We start from the raw sequence: 18,608 nt of genomic DNA, 5'->3' as shown, positions 1-18,608 counted from the left end.
AACACACAGCGTCTGTCTAAGCGACAGGTGCTAGGAAACGCTGTTTTGTACTCATTTATTGACGAGTCGGCTGCGGTGCGGCCAACTGAATGCGCTGCTTCTGTGCCGCTCACTGCACAGAACAGACGCCGAGAGATGACACTGCGCCGGGAAAGTCAGACCTCGCGTTCGCGGGACAGCACTGGAGAAATCTTCCAACTGAACCATAGCTAAGTTTTATCCAAAAAAGTCGCTAGGTTTGTCAGTATGAATATTCTATGGAAAAAGAGCCACTAAAAAGGTCTGAAAGTTGCTAAATCTAGTGCTGAAGTCACGCTCGTGTGTGTGTGTGTGTGTGTGTGAGACGCGGGAGCTGATGGCAGGGTGCGGTGGATATTTGTGGAGGTCAGTGTGGATATTGTGGATGAGTTCTTCTGTGTCATCACGTTCTATTGGTTCTACAGCTTCAGTTTCTGAGCTTTCACGCTTAGTAACACATACAGCTGTTCCCTCACCACAGTGCAACAGTGAAAAGGGACCCCTTTCAAACAGTGTCGCGTTCCCAACATTGTTTAAGCGGCATACACCGGTATTGTGGTATTTAAAAAATTCATATCATAACACAAATAAACACCGGTATTCGGTATGAACCGGTATACTGCCCAGCACTAACCTAAAGTAAGCGGAGCCGGTCGTCGCCGTCTTGGCAGCGCGACACCGCGCGTCACTCCCGGATAATCGAAAATGGGCAAAGAGGCGGGTGCTGGTTGCTGAAACCACGCCCACCTAGCTCGACACTGGTGACAGCAGCGGTAATCCACCTGTCACTCAAGTGGCCATGCCCTTAATTATGCAGAACTTTAAGGCTTAATATAATTTAAACGGATGAGTTATAAAAAAAATCCCCCCCCCTCACAGTTGTCATGAAGGGCACAATTAGCTATATAGACAAAAATAATTTTTTGAACCAGGCTGTAAACATGTTTTTTTTCTGCTGTAAAGTTGGGCATTTTAACATGGGGAGTCTATGGGATTGACTCCCTTTTGCAGCCAGCCTCTAGCGGCCAGTTGACGAATTACAGTTGAAGTCACTTCCGTGTTGGCTTCACGAGAGAGAGCGAGAGGTTGCCGCTTGCTCTCGACGGACCTGCGCCAGCCAAACAAGCACAGATGTGCAACGGAGGCTATTTATTCCAGCATGTTGACAGAGTACCTGCATCAGAAATGAGCGTCAGTGCTTATAAGGGTGAATCTCACGAAATGTTTCACCTCAAAATCAAAAGAAATAAATCTACTGTATTTTGTATAATTTGTGTATACTTATCATTACTGTAATACAGCATTGAAAATCATATAAAATGTGTATATATATATTTTATGTCATCTTAAACCTTTAGCATTATTATAATTAATATAAGTAATAAATTTAATATAAATACACAAATAAAAAAATATATTTTTGTTTTTAATTGAATTTAAAACAAAAATGTATTTACAGTAGTATAGAATTTCAGTTATCAGCTATTTTTGTGTTAAAAATGTCATTAATAAAGAAAATAACTGACTAAAATAGTCTTTAAATTTTTTTTTTTATTACTTGTATATACACACACACACACATTTTTATTTCATCAGATTTTAACTAAAATTATTATTATTATTATTTGTTTATTGTTGGTATGAAATATTTCACCCATTATTGCGGAATGTGTCTTTGCATTAGCTAGGTTTTTTAAGCTGTTGTTGAGCATTTGGTGTTTCATTTAGGGAAGTTAAAATGAGTTTCGAGGTCTGTTCCTTGCAGATAGTTTTTAATTTATTTGTGCATCGAGCGAGCATGTGATGTGCACACATTCTTGAGCAGTTGAAGACGGCTCTGTGGTTTACAGTCACTGTCATTGGAGGCTTTTTGATGTCTTGTCTTTTTTGAGTTGAACGAATGTCTTGTTTTCCGCTTGGCTTCGAGCCCAGCTTTTTACGTTAGAAGTGCAAGTGATTTTTCTTTCCTGTTTTCAGAGTTTTGCTTGCATCTCCTTCATTCATGCACTTGGATACATTTTGCATAATCTCCGAAAATTCAGATGACAAACAATATCTTTGCGTTTTCTCGTTCTTGTATGATTTTTGTAGGCAACTATATGCCAGCTGTCATGTGGACATGTACCATACCATGACAAATATTCTTCAAAGTACCATTAAGCATCTTGTAAACACCATGGTGTATGAATATGGTCATCAATCAGTACCATGGTATATATTTAAATATTTCCCATCAGAAACAATACATTTTCCATGGTACTACCAAGACTTAGATTATGTTTGTTTTCCACACTTATCATTTATTTATTTTGTCATGTCATATATTTACCTAGCATAAAATCCACCTTTTCATAGCTGTATGTTGTTTTTAAATGGAGTAGAGCCTTTTATTGGAGAACAATAGGATGAACTCACCATAGGAAACAACTAATCTGAGTTGGCTCGTGTTGCACTCACAGGAAAGACTTAAAAATGGAAGGGAAGTGGATGTAGTCTGTTGGGCGGGAGGGATTGAAGCTTTAGATGAATCAAACTCTGTTGGGTTTTACAAGTTGTAATGGTTACCAGTTTGTTGTAAATGACAGTTTTTGGTCAAAATTGATTTAAAAGTTAACTAATATTGGAGTGGATAATAAAAAACAGACACTGATATATGGCCATGCAAAAGCGTGCAGCTTCCTTCCTGAGCGTCCATCGTAGGAATCCAGGAACATTCCTAATTCTGTATTCAGGAAACACACCATGGCTCTATACAATGTGTTTTGTTCTATCAGCAGCACAATCCATGGACTCATAGAGACTTGGGGTGGGACAAAACCTCCTAGCATTATGGTGGTGAGTTTTTTGACAAGCGTCATTAACATTTTCTTCAATGTACAGATCTATTTTTAAAAAGCACAATTCCAAGTGTTAAAAAAGCATATACTTAAGTGGGATACACCCACCATGTGTGATCCAACCGGTTTGGGAAATTGTGTGTTTGTGTTGATGTGGTCAGTTACTGTCTGAGAGTGTTAGTTAAGAGAATTGAAAATAAACTTGCGTAAACTGTCCATGTCAGCTCTCTAGAGACCATGTAGACTGACTGATCCAATGACTGAGTGGGTGGATTACCTTCCCTGTCTCGTGAAACAACATCAGTCGCATCACGCTCAAGAAAACCACCACCACTGGTCTGAACATTCACACAGCCAAGATCAGTTGCCTGTTTTAACAAGTGACAACTTGAAATTTGCCTTTATAATCCTTGTATATTTTAACCTGCACTTAAGTCCAGATTTGCATTTATTCACACTACTTTATTCAAATTTCTTTCTTTTCTTTAATGAATCAGATCACTCACAAGTGAACATTTTGTCATTTACTCACCATTATGTCTTGCCAAACCTATGACTTTCTTCTGGAGAATTATTCTGGTCACTCTTTTCGATACAGTTACACACTGAAGCTTTCAAGTTTCAAAAAGGACACAAAAGCACAATATCATAAACTACTTTTTCACTATATTCCAGGTCTTATGAAGCCATACGATAGGTTTGCGTGATGATGACTCAAATATTAGATGCCGTTTTTGTTGTTGAAAAAGTAGCAATATGCAAACTTTTTTTTAATTTAAATCTTTTTAATGAATCGATCAAGCTGTTCACAAAACCTTTTTGAATGATTCTGTCATGAATCATATTGATCTGGTTCTCATTAACTCGCTGACCTAATGATATGGTCATGACAGCTCGTAGGAAAGGAATTATATGAGGGTGAATAAATTGTAACAGAATTTTCATTTTGGGGTAAACTATCCCTTTAAGAAAAGTAGTTTGAATTTGTAGAAGAGTCAAAGTCATGCTGTCAGAAGATTCACACAGCCGTGGTTACATGCACCAACACGTCCACGCATGAGGCACTAAATGCTCCAGTTAGTATCGCTTGTACACTTCACATTCATGTCCTGCTCACGTTGATCATGTAAATGTCAATCCCCCTTAATCGGACATCGCTTAGAGGTCAGAGGCAAATATATCTTGTTTTTGGATTTCATATATTTGTCATGCAAATCAGGCAGTAGAGGTATCCGCAAGCACAGAGTAAACTCTTCTGGCCTTGAGCTTTGATAAGCATCTCGCTCAAAGCAGAAAGGGCCGTTGGAAAAGCTTTGTTGTCACTGTTAACCTTTAACCCCTGAGTAAGCATAAAGTAAATTGGGCGATTTCCTTTCAGATTAGGTAAGAGAGGTTCCAAGGTTTCACCTGCTTCTCGGTTGTCAAGTTTTGTTAAATCACATCTGGTAAGTATTTTTCTTGAGCAATGCCTTCAGGTATATTCATTTAAAATATAAATATAAAGGCTGAGTTTGCCTACTTCCCAGATAGCTGTTTGGACAGATCCATGTTGAAAACAGGGTAAACCAGCCTAAGGTGGTTTGGTGGACTTATTTTTCCCCTGGTGAGAATGGTCTAATCTAATGGTTTTTAGAGGGGGTTGCTTTACCTTGAACAAACCATCTTAGACCAGCAAACAACCTTGGGCTAGTTTAGGTTGTTTTCCAGCAGATATACTATGGTAATACCATAGTAGTGCCATGCATTTTGTATTATATAAATGACCATGGTATTACAGTTTAATACCATCATTTTGTTGCTGCATTACATTTTTGTAAGGTATGTAAAGAGAAATAGTGTTTATCTGTCCTTGGGCCTTTGGATTGGGCCGGTACAAACTTCACTGCCAAGTGGACATTCCTGCATGGTAACACTATTCACAAACCTTTGCCAAACCTGGCAGCATAGTCAAAAGGCCTCGGGGTCAGATATTCTCCAGAACAGCCCGCTTGGCTTGACCTAATGTGGTCAGACAAGTCGGAATCCTCGACAGTATCCATGGACCTAACCCAACACTCCCTTACGGATGCCTTTAATTAAATGTGCTATTTTGAAGTTCACTGTCAAGAAGCTATTGCATTAAACTGAAACAAAACCTAGTCTGTTTGCCTACCTAGGCTGCATTTGAAGGTGTCAGGAAAATGCTTCTGAGTGAGTGAGTGAAGTGACGTGTGGCCAAGTATAGTGCCCCATACTCAGAATTCGTGCTCTGCATTTAACCCATCCAACTGCACACACATTAGTGAACACACAAACACACACCATGAACAAACACCCGGAGTATTGGGCAGCCATTTTTGCTTTGCTCGCTCTGGGACCAATTAGGGGTTTGGTACCTTACTCAAGGGTTATTGAAGGTGGAAGAGAGTGCTGTTCATTCTTTCCCATCACCTACAATTCCTGCCAGAACTGAGACTCGAACCTGCGACCTTTGGGTTACAAGTCTGACTCTCTAACCATTAGGCCACTGTCCCCATGAAACGAAGTCTGTTCATTTTGCCTTGTACCTTGTATCAGCCACTTTCTAAAGCAGTATTTTACATATTCTTCATGTAAAAGGCAAACCTACAATGCAGCAACAAGCTCTGAAAAGGTGATTTGTTAACATATAAGGTGGACTTGAAACATTGCAGTCCCACTCATTAGTTTCAATGAAGTTGACCTCTGCTCAACTTTTTTGCATTGCCAATTTTCTTGGGCATCCACACTGACTGCAATATTCATCTGCAATGCCACAAGTAGTTGTGTATTTGGGAAATCCTTAATGGCTTTTCTTTCTGTATGTATGCAGGGATCGGCAAGGTGAAACGGAAAACAGGCATGCGTGAAACCGCCTCTAACGCCGACTCGGACTTGTGCCCGGACAATGGTGAACGTCTGTACGACCTAAACCTTCCTGCACTTGTCAAATTCAGCTACACGGCCGAGCGGGAAGATGAGTTGTCGTTGGTTAAGGGCACAAGGGTCATCGTCATGGAGAAGTGCAGTGATGGCTGGTGGAGGGGGAGCTACAACGGCCATTCAGGATGGTTCCCATCCAACTACGTGACGGAGGATGCAGATGGATCGGCGAGCAACGACTCTGCCGGCTTGTCTGAGAAATTGGCTGCTGTTGTTCATAGTGCGAACGGCAACCGGGTGCTGCACACAGTACAGGCACTCTACCCGTTCAGCTCGGGCAACGATGAAGAGCTGAACTTTGAGAAGGGGGAGGTTATGGATGTTGTGGAGAAGCCAGAAAACGACCCAGAGTGGTGGAAGTGTCGCAAAGCCGATGGGCAGATGGGACTTGTGCCGAAGAACTACGTGACTGTTCTGCAGGAGTCGCACAACTCAGCCAGCATGGCCGGGCCGCCCACACCTGACTGTGACTACATTGAGCCTTCATCCAGCGGACGTTTCGCTGGCAAGCAGTGGTACTATGGGAAGGTGACGCGTCATCAGGCAGAGGTGGCACTCAACCAGAGGGGCACAGAGGGAGACTTTCTTATCCGGGACAGTGAGTCCTCAGTAAGTAGACAGAAATGTTCCTTCTTATATTCTGATAAATAGGCTGTTTATGCTGAGATTCCTGCTTTCAAAAATTGGTCTAAATTGACCATTTTTGTCCCTTTCTCTCTATTTTTTGTGTTCTAGCCCAATGACTTTTCAATATCGCTGAAAGCTCAGTCCAAAAACAAGCATTTCAAAGTCCAACTGAAGGACAACCTGTACTGCATCGGACAACGCAAGTTTAACTCAATGGAGGAGTTGGTGGAACACTACAAAAAAGCGCCCATCTTCACCAGCGAACAGGGCGACAAACTCTACCTGGTCAAGGCTCTGGCTGCCTCCTGATCCAAGTAGAAAGAATATCCAGTTAACAATGACTACACTTCCAGACAGACTGGGAATATCAAGCATTCCAAGAAAGGGAGGTACAGGGAGAGATGGACAATGGACTCCCGTTCATTCGCTCAGAAACTTGCTTGAATTTCATTGAGGGACACGCCCAATGTATCAAAATACAAAAATGTTTAGACCATAGGTGATGCAGTGTATTTTGATGTCAACATGTATTAGAATTACAACCTAGGTCTTCTTTTGTTAATGTATATTCTTTTCATTGATTTCCAAAATGTATTTTTCATTTGTTCTTTAACTTCCCTGCCAATTTTTTTACTGTCAATTCAAGTTTCTGCTATTGGAAGTCCTGACTGCAGAAGAACTTTTCTCAACATTTTTCAGAGGTCTCACATACTGTCTTTTACTGCCTGCAATGCCTGAACCACACAGAACTGTTGTAATTTACATAATCTGCTATATTTATTAGGAATCAATATTTCTGCAAAATGCTCCAACAATAAAAGTGAGTGACCAAAACCAATATTCAGAATTAGGCACAATCATTTTGGGATTAATCTTGAACTATATTCTTGCAACTGCATGTTTCCAACATTAAAGTATGAGGTCTCGTTAAGGATGACATCTGTATTTATGAGGGGTAAAGTTTCAGAAGTTCTGCTTCCGTGACAATCAAGGTGCTTATTATTGTGGTTTGTCAGCTAGCTTTGACAATAGAGTCCTACATTTATTCAGACATCTTGGAACTGTCAGAATCCATGCCATGCCATAAATATGATGTCTCCGCTTTGTCAAAGGGCTTAGCTGTGATTAATGTCTTCTACTAGACATTTATTTGAATTTGGGAGTTTGTGCAAGATTTGCAGATCTTCATTGGAGCCTGAATTGCAATGCCATGACTGAAGATTAAAGAAAATTAAACCAAATTTGTGTACACAATAGGTCTTTTATGATTCAGTGTTTTACTAATAAAAACAGTCTTTCATGATCAAGGCTGCAATCGCATTACAACTGATGTATTACAATTGGGTATGGTTTTTGTTATCAATGGTGGTGGTGGGTTGGTTTAGTTTCATCAGGTGTTCGTCTTTGCTTTGCACTCATTTGGTTGCACACTTTCTCAAATGAGCATATGTATTGTAGTGTAGAGGATGAATGAAAGTGTGTCAGCATGAAGGCAGCATTGTGAGCTCAGGTTTCAAGGAAGGATCCTCTTCGCTTGGCGATCAAGATCCACAGTGCTGCTTCCTTTTCGTTTTCAACAGTTTATGATAAACGGAGAGAGATGTTCCATTGAGGATCAGATGTTTATATGTAAAACTTCATAGATAAGCATGTTTGCTGGACCAGGCAATGGGAAAGACACTTCCCTGGACACGTCTCTGTTTCAAGTTGGAAAAACATGGACGTTTCTTTTCTGAAGCCTTATGAGTAGGGTGATGATCTGGGCTCTTCTCCAGGGGACCATCACTATGACCATAATTACTTGTCCAGCTGTTCGGAGCTGGACTGGGGCGAGAGTTGAGGAATGAGGATTTTTTTGGGGAGTGTGTGTGTGTGTGGGGAGAGAGGATCGCTGAGACATGCAAGTACTTGTTGGATAATATTTATCTATGAGAACAACCCTACTACTCAATTTTGGGTTTTGATCAACCAGTTGAGATCCACTTGTTTTGGATGAGGGATTTCTGAGATGTGTAGTCATATCAGTTTGTGCTTTAAAATGTGCCTTCATCTCAGTTGTTGGAGCCAAAGTTTTGGTGTTCGTCTACACTATTATAAGATTGTTATTTGAGTATCGCTTTGCATGTGCGTAATACACCCGATAAGTGACTGGTGTGCATGGACCATATCCTGGTCATACAAACATCCACGTTGGGGAACTTATCATGATTCGTCTCCTGACTGAAGTGACCTTACCATATAGACCAGGGGTGTCCAATCCTGCTCCTGGAGGGCCAACGTCCTGCAGAATTTAGCTCCAACCAGCTTCAACACTCTTGCCTAGAAGTTTCTAGTGAGTCTGAAGATCTGGAAGTAGGTTTTGGCACCCTTGACATTGACCTTAGTCAGGGTAAAAGCCATATTTAAGTTCAGTGGGTTATACTAGGGGTGTTCAGTCCTGCTCCTGAAGGGCCCATTTTCATACAGGTTTTAGCTCCAACACACCTGCTGGAAATTCCTAGTAATCCTGAAGGTCTTGATTAGCTGGTTCATGTGTTTAATTAGCTTAAGAAGTAAATTCTGCAAGAATTTGGCCACACGAATGCGGTTATTTTTAAAACCGCAGCGTTTTCTACACAGTTTGGCCGTTTGTCCACACACAAATGCAGCACCAGGTCACTGAAACCGAACACTTTTGAAAAACGCCTGCCACGGTGAAGATTTTCAAAAACTCAGGTTTCAGTGTTATCGTGTAGACAGCGAAACCGGAGTTTTTGGCTTGCGACGTCGGAGCCTGCGCTGTTATCTCCGCCTACTGGAAAATTTTTCAGGCTTCTGATTGGCCAACATGGCTGTACGGTTGAGATTATATCGCCACCTGTTGGTTTGGCATGCTCTTGACAGTGCCTCATAGCATACGTTTGCGTTTTCATGTGGACAGAGATTTTTTTTTTTTAAACGGAAGAAGGAAAAACTCAGTTTATAAAAATACCCGTGTACGTGTGGACATGGCCTAAGACAGTGTTTCCCAATCCTGGTCCTGGAGAACCCCCAACACTGCACATTTTTGATGTCTCTCTTATCTGACACACATTTGAAGTCTTGGAGTCTTTACTAATGAGCTGATGAGTTGAATCAGGTGATGTGACCATTAAGAACGAAATTACTTGTGTCTGCATCGTTCCCTAAATACAGAAATGTACTCAACCAAAGCCAGTGAAAATCCCTAAAATATTAGATGAGAATGCTGTACACACTGTACTAGCTATATTAAATATAAGGCAAACTGTAGTGGAAGTTTCTTAACTAGTCTTACGGGATGTCCAGAAACTCACATACACGACAGGAAATCGAGCAAGAAAGCCAAGCAAACACACGGTCCTTATTAGGCAATTACATCATGTGTAAGAGAGCGAAGACATAATTCAGTACACTATTTGATAAAACTGTTAGTGTTTTTCTGTTGAAGAAGAGGTTGATGGCGACAGATGCCCGCTCAACTGCTCCCTCCGGTGGCCAACATTTGATGTCATTCCTGTTCCCATGCAATCCATCCTACTGTATATAGTTTGTAAAATCAGCATTGTGAATCCCAAATCCTAGTGTTTCCAAATGTCATACTGTATCTGAGGTGTTTGGGCTAATAATGCCCATTAGCCCTTGCACTACGGAAGAGTAGCGGACGGTTTGTGACAATTCTCTGAGTTTTCAAGCAAGTAATGCAAGGTCGAAACTGCCACAGCAGTTTATTAATTGTATAACCTTAAATTTCAAAATAAAAAAGTTATAATAAAAAGAGAGTAATACATTTATGTAGATGCTCAAATTTTTGCAAGCAAATTTAAATAGGTTCTGGTTTGGAATTTTTTATTTTTCAGGCTTCTGATTGGCCAACATGGCTGTACGGTTGAGATTATATCGCCACCTGTTGGTTTGGCATGCTCTTGACAGTGCCTCATAGCATACGTTTGCGTTTTCATGTGGACAGAGATTTTTTTTTTTTAAACGGAAGAAGGAAAAACTCAGTTTATAAAAATACCCGTGTACGTGTGGACATGGCCTAAGACAGTGTTTCCCAATCCTGGTCCTGGAGAACCCCCAACACTGCACATTTTTGATGTCTCTCTTATCTGACACACATTTGAAGTCTTGGAGTCTTTACTAATGAGCTGATGAGTTGAATCAGGTGAGAGACATCTAAAATGTGCAGTGTTGGGGGTTCTCCAGGACCAGGATTGGGAACCACTGATCTAAGGGCAGGATTGGACACCCTTCAGTGGGCAACAAAACAAAATCTTTGCTTCGCAGCTTTAATTTGTGTCAAATATTGCATCTACTCTTGACTAAGGTAAGTAGACCCATGCAAACATGATTACCTATTAGTATCTGTGCTGGTTGTAAGCGTATACCTGTCAGCTTATGAGGTAACTAGAAATTGAAAAAGGTACTGTTGTTATCAATCATGTAGACTCAGTTTTTTTTGTGTGTGACCCTTTCTTTTGGGAACATGGTGGTTTTCTGTGATTTCAGTTTATACTGAAAATCTTTTTGGGTCAGAATGATCCATCCAAGCTTGGACAATGCTTTGAATTATGCGGCACTGTAACAGTTTTGTATTATGTTTTGGCTAATATGTCATTAATTGTTACAAAAGGATGAATTCTTAATTCAGGCCCCTGGATCTTCTACTGAAAAGCAAGCATAGTTGCTGTTGTGGGCTGAATGGACCAGTTTTACTGAGTAACCTCATTTTATCTGAACTATGAGTGAACCGTTTCCGTAAATGGGCCTGGAGGTGCTGAGAAAATCAAATGTAGTTGTATGCTCCCTGCCTCCATGAAGATGAAACTCTTCCTCATATGTAAGAGGAGTTTATCAGACTGTACAAAGGAAGACATAAACTACATAAATCAATGCTGACATCTCTTTAATGTCATCCAGAGCATAAACGTGGCATCACAATTTCAGAGGTTAAAACTATATATAAGTGCTTGAGTAAATGTCATTTGAAATGAGTCATCCTGCATGATTTTGTGTTCCGCTGTTATGGAAATTATATTGTTAGCGTTTAATGAAGACCTGCTGGGAATCAAAATGCTTCACACATGCTGTGAGTGAAACAATTAAGGCAAGAAACGGGCAATATTCATACAAACTATGTGAAATGTCAGCTATAAGAAGAGAAAGTACTTGATAGAGAGCAACAGGGGTACCGTGTGACCATTAAGAACGAAATTACTTGTGTCTGCATCGTTCCCTAAATACAGAAATGTACTCAACCAAAGCCAGTGAAAATCCCTAAAATATTAGATGAGAATGCTGTACACACTGTACTAGCTATATTAAATATAAGGCAAACTGTAGTGGAAGTTTCTTAACTAGTCTTACGGGATGTCCAGAAACTCACATACACGACAGGAAATCGAGCAAGAAAGCCAAGCAAACACACGGTCCTTATTAGGCAATTACATCATGTGTAAGAGAGCGAAGACATAATTCAGTACACTATTTGATAAAACTGTTAGTGTTTTTCTGTTGAAGAAGAGGTTGATGGCGACAGATGCCCGCTCAACTGCTCACTCCGGTGGCCAACATTTGATGTCATTCCTGTTCCCATGCAATCCATCCTACTGTATATAGTTTGTAAAATCAGCATTGTGAATCCCAAATCCTAGTGTTTCCAAATGTCATACTATACTTAGAATGGGAGATGGATCGGTTTGTGAAAGTGAAGAGAAAAGCCATAGATGAAGTCACACAGACTCAGGCAGGTGCTGGTCATTTAAAAGCTAAATGCAGAAAATATGACGAGGTATATCTTGCTCTCATCTTCACTCACCGTGTCTATACCAGACGCTACAGTTGTCACGTCACGCCACAACAGCTCTACACTGGACGCGACAAAGCGACCGTTGCAAATCATTTTAACTTTGTGTCAGTACGTCATAAATAGAACAAGGCATCAGTTTAATGTCGGGTTTTGTCGTGTCGCGCCCTATACAGTCTGTGGACGCGCCACGCCGCATCCGGTGTACACAGCGTCACTGATTATAATGGTTTCTACCGTATTTTGCCGCTCGCGTCCGGTGTAGACACGGTGTTTAATGTTGTTGGTGAGGAGGAAAGCCTGTGTGTGTCCTATGCCTTAGCGGGCAGCATGAAACCCACAAAAAAATAAATACATAACAGAGAGAGAATAATAATAACAGTTATTCTCTCTATGCTATTTTTCAATGTTTCAAGTGATGCAGGTGTTTTTTTTCCTGTAGGTTTTTTAAATTAAAAAAAGCATACATTTTTCATGTTTAATGAAATTATTTGGTAGTCTGAATTTCTCTAGATCTAAAGATCTAAACAAGATCTAAACATTCCTTTAATTCAGTGAAAGACTAACAGATGTGGAAACTGTAGAGAAACATTAACATTTGTCTGCAAACTGAACTTTTGAGTTAAACTCAGCCAAATTACATATTATCTACACCCGAAAGTTCATCAAAACCAAAAGGCCTGAAACATTCTCAAAGTAGGTTGACCGCAGGAAGACACAATTGGACTGCATGGAGTGTGTTCATAACTTTACCTTTAGCCCTGCGGATGAGAGGCAGGAAGGCTTTGGTTACTCTGATGGTGCCCCACAGGTTGACCTCTGAAACCTGCTTGTATGTGTCCATGGATGTGAACTCCACCTCACCGAATGTGGAGATACCAGCATTGTTGACCACAGCCCACAGACCTGCAAGATACAATCACCAAGCCCCTTAAACTCACTGATCAGACATCCTGATAAAATTCACACAGTTATGAACAAAGTAAATATAAAAAAGTTTTTGCTCACCATTTAAAATTATTAAACCTCATAGCTTATCCACCTTATTTTTAAAGGTGCAGTAGTTAATATTGACAGCTAGTTGTCGAATTGGGTACTGCGGTCCAAATTCAAAATATTGGAGAGCATTGTTTCTCCCGCCCCCTCCTCCTCAGACTTTGCTGGCTTCCTTTGCTGCAATATGCTATGTTTTCCGCCTACTGGCAACCCGGTGTGTTGAAATACTATTGGGTAAATTGGCAGTGGGCGGAGTCACACAGACCAAAACAAAAACAGACATCCTGACACGGAACAAACATTTCAAAGTAGAATAACTGGCTGTAGCATTGTTTTTCGAAGAAACAATTATGTGAACTTAGCATGTTTCCTAAAAACCTGCAAACATATGGTATTTGTATGCTTTAGTACAGTCAAACAAATTACATACAGCACCTTTTAAAGTGAGAGCGAGGTGGCAATGTGTAGCTTGAAAGTGTGAAGCTTCTAGTGCCATTCACTTTCAGTTATATCAGCTGTACAAAAGCAGTCTGTTATGCTGCTTTATATTGCAGTAATGTCAAAATTACAAACTAGATCGTAGTGCATATAGTTTTGCACTTTTTTCTCGTTATTTACCTACGGCGGCTAATATATTGGATTTTATTGAGCCACATTAAAAAATGGATAAAAACAAACCTACTTTTGGAAATCGGACAAATATGTAATTATTTAGTGATCTTAACATTACAAGAAGAAATCTTAAGCTGACAAAGTTGTATTTTGTGATGGATTTCAGCAGTAACATGGGAGGATCTATATGGAAGTCCACTTCCACCAGTAAAGAAAAAAAGGTATTGGCGACTTTTTTTTCTCAGAAGTGTGTGATATAAACTGTCAATTGTAAGAAAACACACTGTTTTCTCTCAGAATTGGAATTAATAACTCGCAACTGCGAGTTTATATCTCACAATTCTGAGATTCTGACTTTATATATTGCAATGCTGACTTTATAACTCGCAATTGCAAGATTATGTCTCACAATTCTGAGACAAATTTTAGAATTGTGAGATGTAAACTCAGTATAGTATCAATGTTATTGCATTAAATATTATTGTTAAATACATTGAATTCATACCTTAAAGTCCCCATGAAATCACAATGAAAGTTTTTAGTAACGCTGCATGTTTCTAAGCATTTCAGGGGACCTTTAAGTTTGACATCCCTGTACTGTAGCATCTTTTTCCACTCATTTTTTTGTTCTCAGAGCCTCTAGCACCCTCTTGTGGCCTCATGAGTCCCCTGACCCCAAAAATACTTATGACAACCTGCTTGTATTTTGAACAATAACGTTCTTCATGAATTTAGGGTTTATTATTGAATGAACACACAACTCTAAAATGAAGTATCAAACTCCACACAACTGCTTATAGGTGATAAGTTTATAAGAAGCTCCAGTTATATTATTGGATAGCAGATACAGATATTATTTCACCATATTCAAGTGTTGAAATCAAGGAGATAACACGAGGATAATACTGCTTCAGTTCTGAGTTGGAGTCAGTAATATTATTGTGTTTTGTAAACTAAACCGTTTTACAGTGTGCCACATTTTCAAGGAAATGTATGATGTTTGTTATCTTCTGTTTGAGTTTTAGTACATCGATCTACTCGTATGGTTTATAGCAGGTATAAAGAGTGATGAAGAATCATTCATCGATGCAGCTGTAGCTGGTGGGTGTGGTTTTGTGTGTGATTGACAGCAGGGGGCGGGGTCATTATTATCTCTAAACAAATGAGCTTTAACAATTCCTAGCCACGTCCACCTGACCTTCAGATTAATTATTGGTCATCTGTTTAGACCTGAAGGAACCATACGAGTAGATCTACATGCTAAAAATCACAGATAGAAAATAACAAACAGCATAAATCTGATCACTGAAGAAACGGTTTATAAGAAACTATTTATTAACTGCACGGGTGTCATAAATATTGTTAGGTCTATTTTTAAAAAAAAATGATGCAACAAAATAGAGATGTCAAAATGAAGATATGAATGTATTATATGCATTTAACCATTTTAACACATCATACAAAGTCATTCTGCTTTCTAAAGACTGTCTGAAGTTGGAAACATTGGATAAAGTATTGTATTCTACAATAGTATTCTGCATATAATTGTATAAACATTCAAAAATGTAAAAGTAAAAGAAGAAAAAAGTTCACAAATTGAAAAACACATTTGAGGTTTTACAGAAACATAATTAACTATAATGTTCCACACTTTTCAGTTTTTTTCCCCCCACTTGCAAATAAACGGCACCTTAATTTCAGCCACACCAGAACACTTTCCATTAAAACATTTGACTGACTGTAAATATTGAATTAACTGAAATGAAGCTGAAATAGAGCATAAATATAAAATTGTACATCAAATATGAATATAAACTTTTAATCAGATTAAAATTAAAATGAGAAATACTGCCTTGGCAACTAACTGAAATAAAATAAGTTGAAGTTGTAAAGTTACTATAAATAAAACTGAAATAAAATAACTCAAAGCTAAATACTGTAGAAAATGGGTTTCCATGACATTCTAATTTATTGAGATGCACCTGTATGTGTATATATATATATATATATATATATATATAATTTTTATTATTATATTTTTTTACATTATATTTACATGTGTAGAGAGTCGGACTTGTAACCCAAAGTAGAGACCTGCACTCCCGTGAGACACGTGTGTGTGTGTGTGTGTGTGTGTGGGGGAGAATAAAATGATTTGCAGGACTCCTGCAAAATAGACATATCTAAACAAAATACCTAAAAACATATCAATTGCTTTATCTATTGCACAAAAGCAACAAGAACAACTTAGATATAACAAAAATGATTAACATGCGCAAGCGTATAGAGTTTCTATTTATAACGTGTTTAAAGCTTTGAGCAATGTAGCCAATCACAGACATATCTGTTGATTTCTGGAACACAATGGTTAATCAGAATCCACTCCCCGCTCAGAAGTTCTTGCGCAGTGCTGAAAACTGCGTGTTCACGCATCCTCTCATTATAACGCATGAAGTGTAGACATTCTGCAAGATTCATTATGCATATATTCATTGTGTGAGATGTCAGCTTTTTAGCAATATAAAGGGAGAGCTGTTTGCTCGCATTCTGCAATGCCAAACGATGTGCGCAGCAGACCATGCTCGCTTTTCAGTTAAAACTAACAGTGGTTTGTGAATGTTGATGCTTAGCCTAAATAACAATTTAGCTTCAGTTATGCTGGGATGTTGTGGAGCTTACGAGATGTTACAGAACTATTTCATATACATTTCAATCGATGTACTGAATCAAATCTATATAGGTTACTTTTATGCGGGCTTTTGTGGGCGGGAGTTTAAAGTAAAAAAATGACAATTATGTTCTGAATATTAATAAATATTTCAACAGTGTATAAATATTCAAAACTCGGATAGCACTTCTCCGAAACGTCCCCGTTTTGGTCATCTGGTCCTCCCCGAATGACCTTTGAACTGCCCATCCTCTATGAACTTCTACAAACTGAGATGATCTGATCTGAAGACGCAAACAGCCCTCACCTTTCTCCGCCTCTTCCAGGTTAGCAGTCACAAACTCAACAGCCTGAGAGACCTGCTCCTCGCTGCAGACGTCCAGCTGCACAACCTTCAGCTTCTCTGAATGAATGTTCTCCAGCTCCTTTGCACCTTCTCCATCCTTCATCCACACACAAAACATGTGGAGTAAACCAGTATAACATTACATACTGTGCCACACAAGGCCATTTACAGTGTATACTTGATTCATTCTAATGGGAGTAATTTAGTTTATTCTGAATTATCAAACAAGTGAATGCAACTTCCAGCCACAAAGAACTATATGATAATATATGCATAACCGTGAAATTATCTTTTGGTTATACTGCTAGACTTATGAAATGGTCTGACACAAGCCCAATCTTGTGAACTATATTGCATCATATTAAGCTCCCTTTACTTCAGACCAACAGTATGTTTATATATCAGCTGCGGTCCGACAGAAGTTCAGCAGAGGTGCACATTTTAGGAATAGTTGAACCATTACCTTAAACAGGCAACCTGCAAACACAGCGAAGCCGAGCTTAAGAAAGTGCTTGGCCAAAGCCAGTCCAAATCCAGTGTCGCAGCCCGTGATGAGCACAGCTCTCCCCTCAACCTACAAAGAAAACATTATGCAATATTACTTTCATAAAGCCACGGCATTACTGTGCAGCTGCAACCGAATGTGTCAACGATTCACTACCCTGCTAAGAATAAAACGAGTCTAATCTGAGCTGCAATTCCTAAAATGTGTTACCAAATGAGTGGTTTTCAAAATCTGATTGACTGATTAGAAACCAATTGAGTAATTGATAGAAGAATCAGCATGACAAATAATATATATATATATAGGCCTAAGTGCAATAACATCACAGTTATGCATCAGTTTCTGTCAGTGTTTGTTCAACCTTAGCTCAGCATGTCGTGTCGTTTAGGTTTATTAGTTAGTATTTCAATAAAATAAATTAAATGTAAAACATACAAAAATAGAAATTGCATAGAATTTGAATGCACTGAGACCTATTGACAAATCTAACGACAACAAAAACCCTACAATATAAAAGCACTACATTCCCTGGACTTTGAAGTATGTCATTAATTTCCATAAATTCAAAACCTGGAAATCACAATTATAAAATTCTGATATGTCTAGACTTTATGACAATGCGAGTTCATGAGTGTTGAAATACTAAAAAAAACATTTTAATTAAAGCATCAGCAGCAACACTAATATTAACAATAAGCAAAATAAATGTAGAAGGTCTCCTGTTTTCAAATGGAGAAAATAAATGGAAGGAGTCATATCAACTTCATTTTAAACTACAGTTTAGTAGGTGTATAAGCTGTTTAATATGCTAAAGAGTGAAGAATAATTCACTGGATAATGTTAATTCACTGAATGATATTCTCTGGAATATTGAAATATAACAAACAAAACATTGTATTTTATTGCATTTCTCAACTGGCATGTTATATCAGAATTACTAATAATGTTTTTGTCGTTCTAGATTATGAAATGCCCGCTGACAGCGCGATTTATCTATGCATTTACACAGAACTATACTCAAACTGCGATCGTTCGCGGAGATAATAAATTAGTTTCCATAGAGATGTATTTATTTAGATGTTTATTAGCGAAATAATGGTTATATAGTAAATGTTAATACAATTTAAGGGTGTTTTAAACAAGTGAATCTTGTTAAAAGTTACATGCGGTGGCTGTGCCGGAGCATTTCCTGAGCATCAACCCGGTGAGTGAACAGCAATATGAAAGCGGCTTCACGAGACTAATGATGAGCA

The 18,608-nt window shown here is 38.9% G+C and overlaps 1 protein-coding gene and 2 long non-coding RNA genes across 4 annotated transcripts in view; 2 read left to right on the top strand and 1 right to left on the bottom strand.

Moving 5' to 3' along the window:
- The window catches only part of LOC107600141 (cytoplasmic protein NCK1-like), an 11,090-nt gene extending 3,354 nt beyond the window's left edge, over positions 1 to 7,736 (top strand). For both annotated transcript variants that reach the window (XM_016291943.1, XM_016291944.1), the window contains exons 2-3: positions 5,686 to 6,404; positions 6,531 to 7,736. In XM_016291943.1, the coding sequence (XP_016147429.1) occupies positions 5,686 to 6,404; positions 6,531 to 6,731 (920 nt within the window). In that variant the 3' untranslated portion in view covers positions 6,732 to 7,736. The remainder of the gene's footprint in view (positions 1 to 5,685; positions 6,405 to 6,530) is intronic.
- A 5,249-nt stretch (positions 7,737 to 12,985) lies between these two features.
- LOC107600142 (uncharacterized) lies at positions 12,986 to 17,481 on the bottom strand. The gene is made up of 3 exons (XR_001610730.1): positions 17,314 to 17,481; positions 16,812 to 16,947; positions 12,986 to 13,134 (listed from the first exon to the last, which is right to left on the bottom strand). It is a non-coding gene; the product is annotated as an uncharacterized lncRNA (long non-coding RNA).
- The window catches only part of LOC107600143 (uncharacterized), a 15,576-nt gene continuing 10,533 nt past the window's right edge, over positions 13,566 to 18,608 (top strand). The window contains exon 1 of the long non-coding RNA XR_001610731.1: positions 13,566 to 13,667. This is a non-coding gene — a long non-coding RNA (uncharacterized lncRNA). The remainder of the gene's footprint in view (positions 13,668 to 18,608) is intronic.

The sequence above is a fragment of the Sinocyclocheilus grahami genome, unplaced genomic scaffold (genome assembly GCF_001515645.1).
Source record: "Sinocyclocheilus grahami isolate Dianchi unplaced genomic scaffold, SAMN03320097.WGS_v1.1 scaffold279.1, whole genome shotgun sequence".
NCBI classification, from domain to species: Eukaryota; Metazoa; Chordata; class Actinopteri; order Cypriniformes; family Cyprinidae; genus Sinocyclocheilus; species Sinocyclocheilus grahami.
The sequence above is the reverse complement of the archived record's forward strand: the minus strand, read 5'-3'. Positions and strand labels throughout refer to the sequence as shown.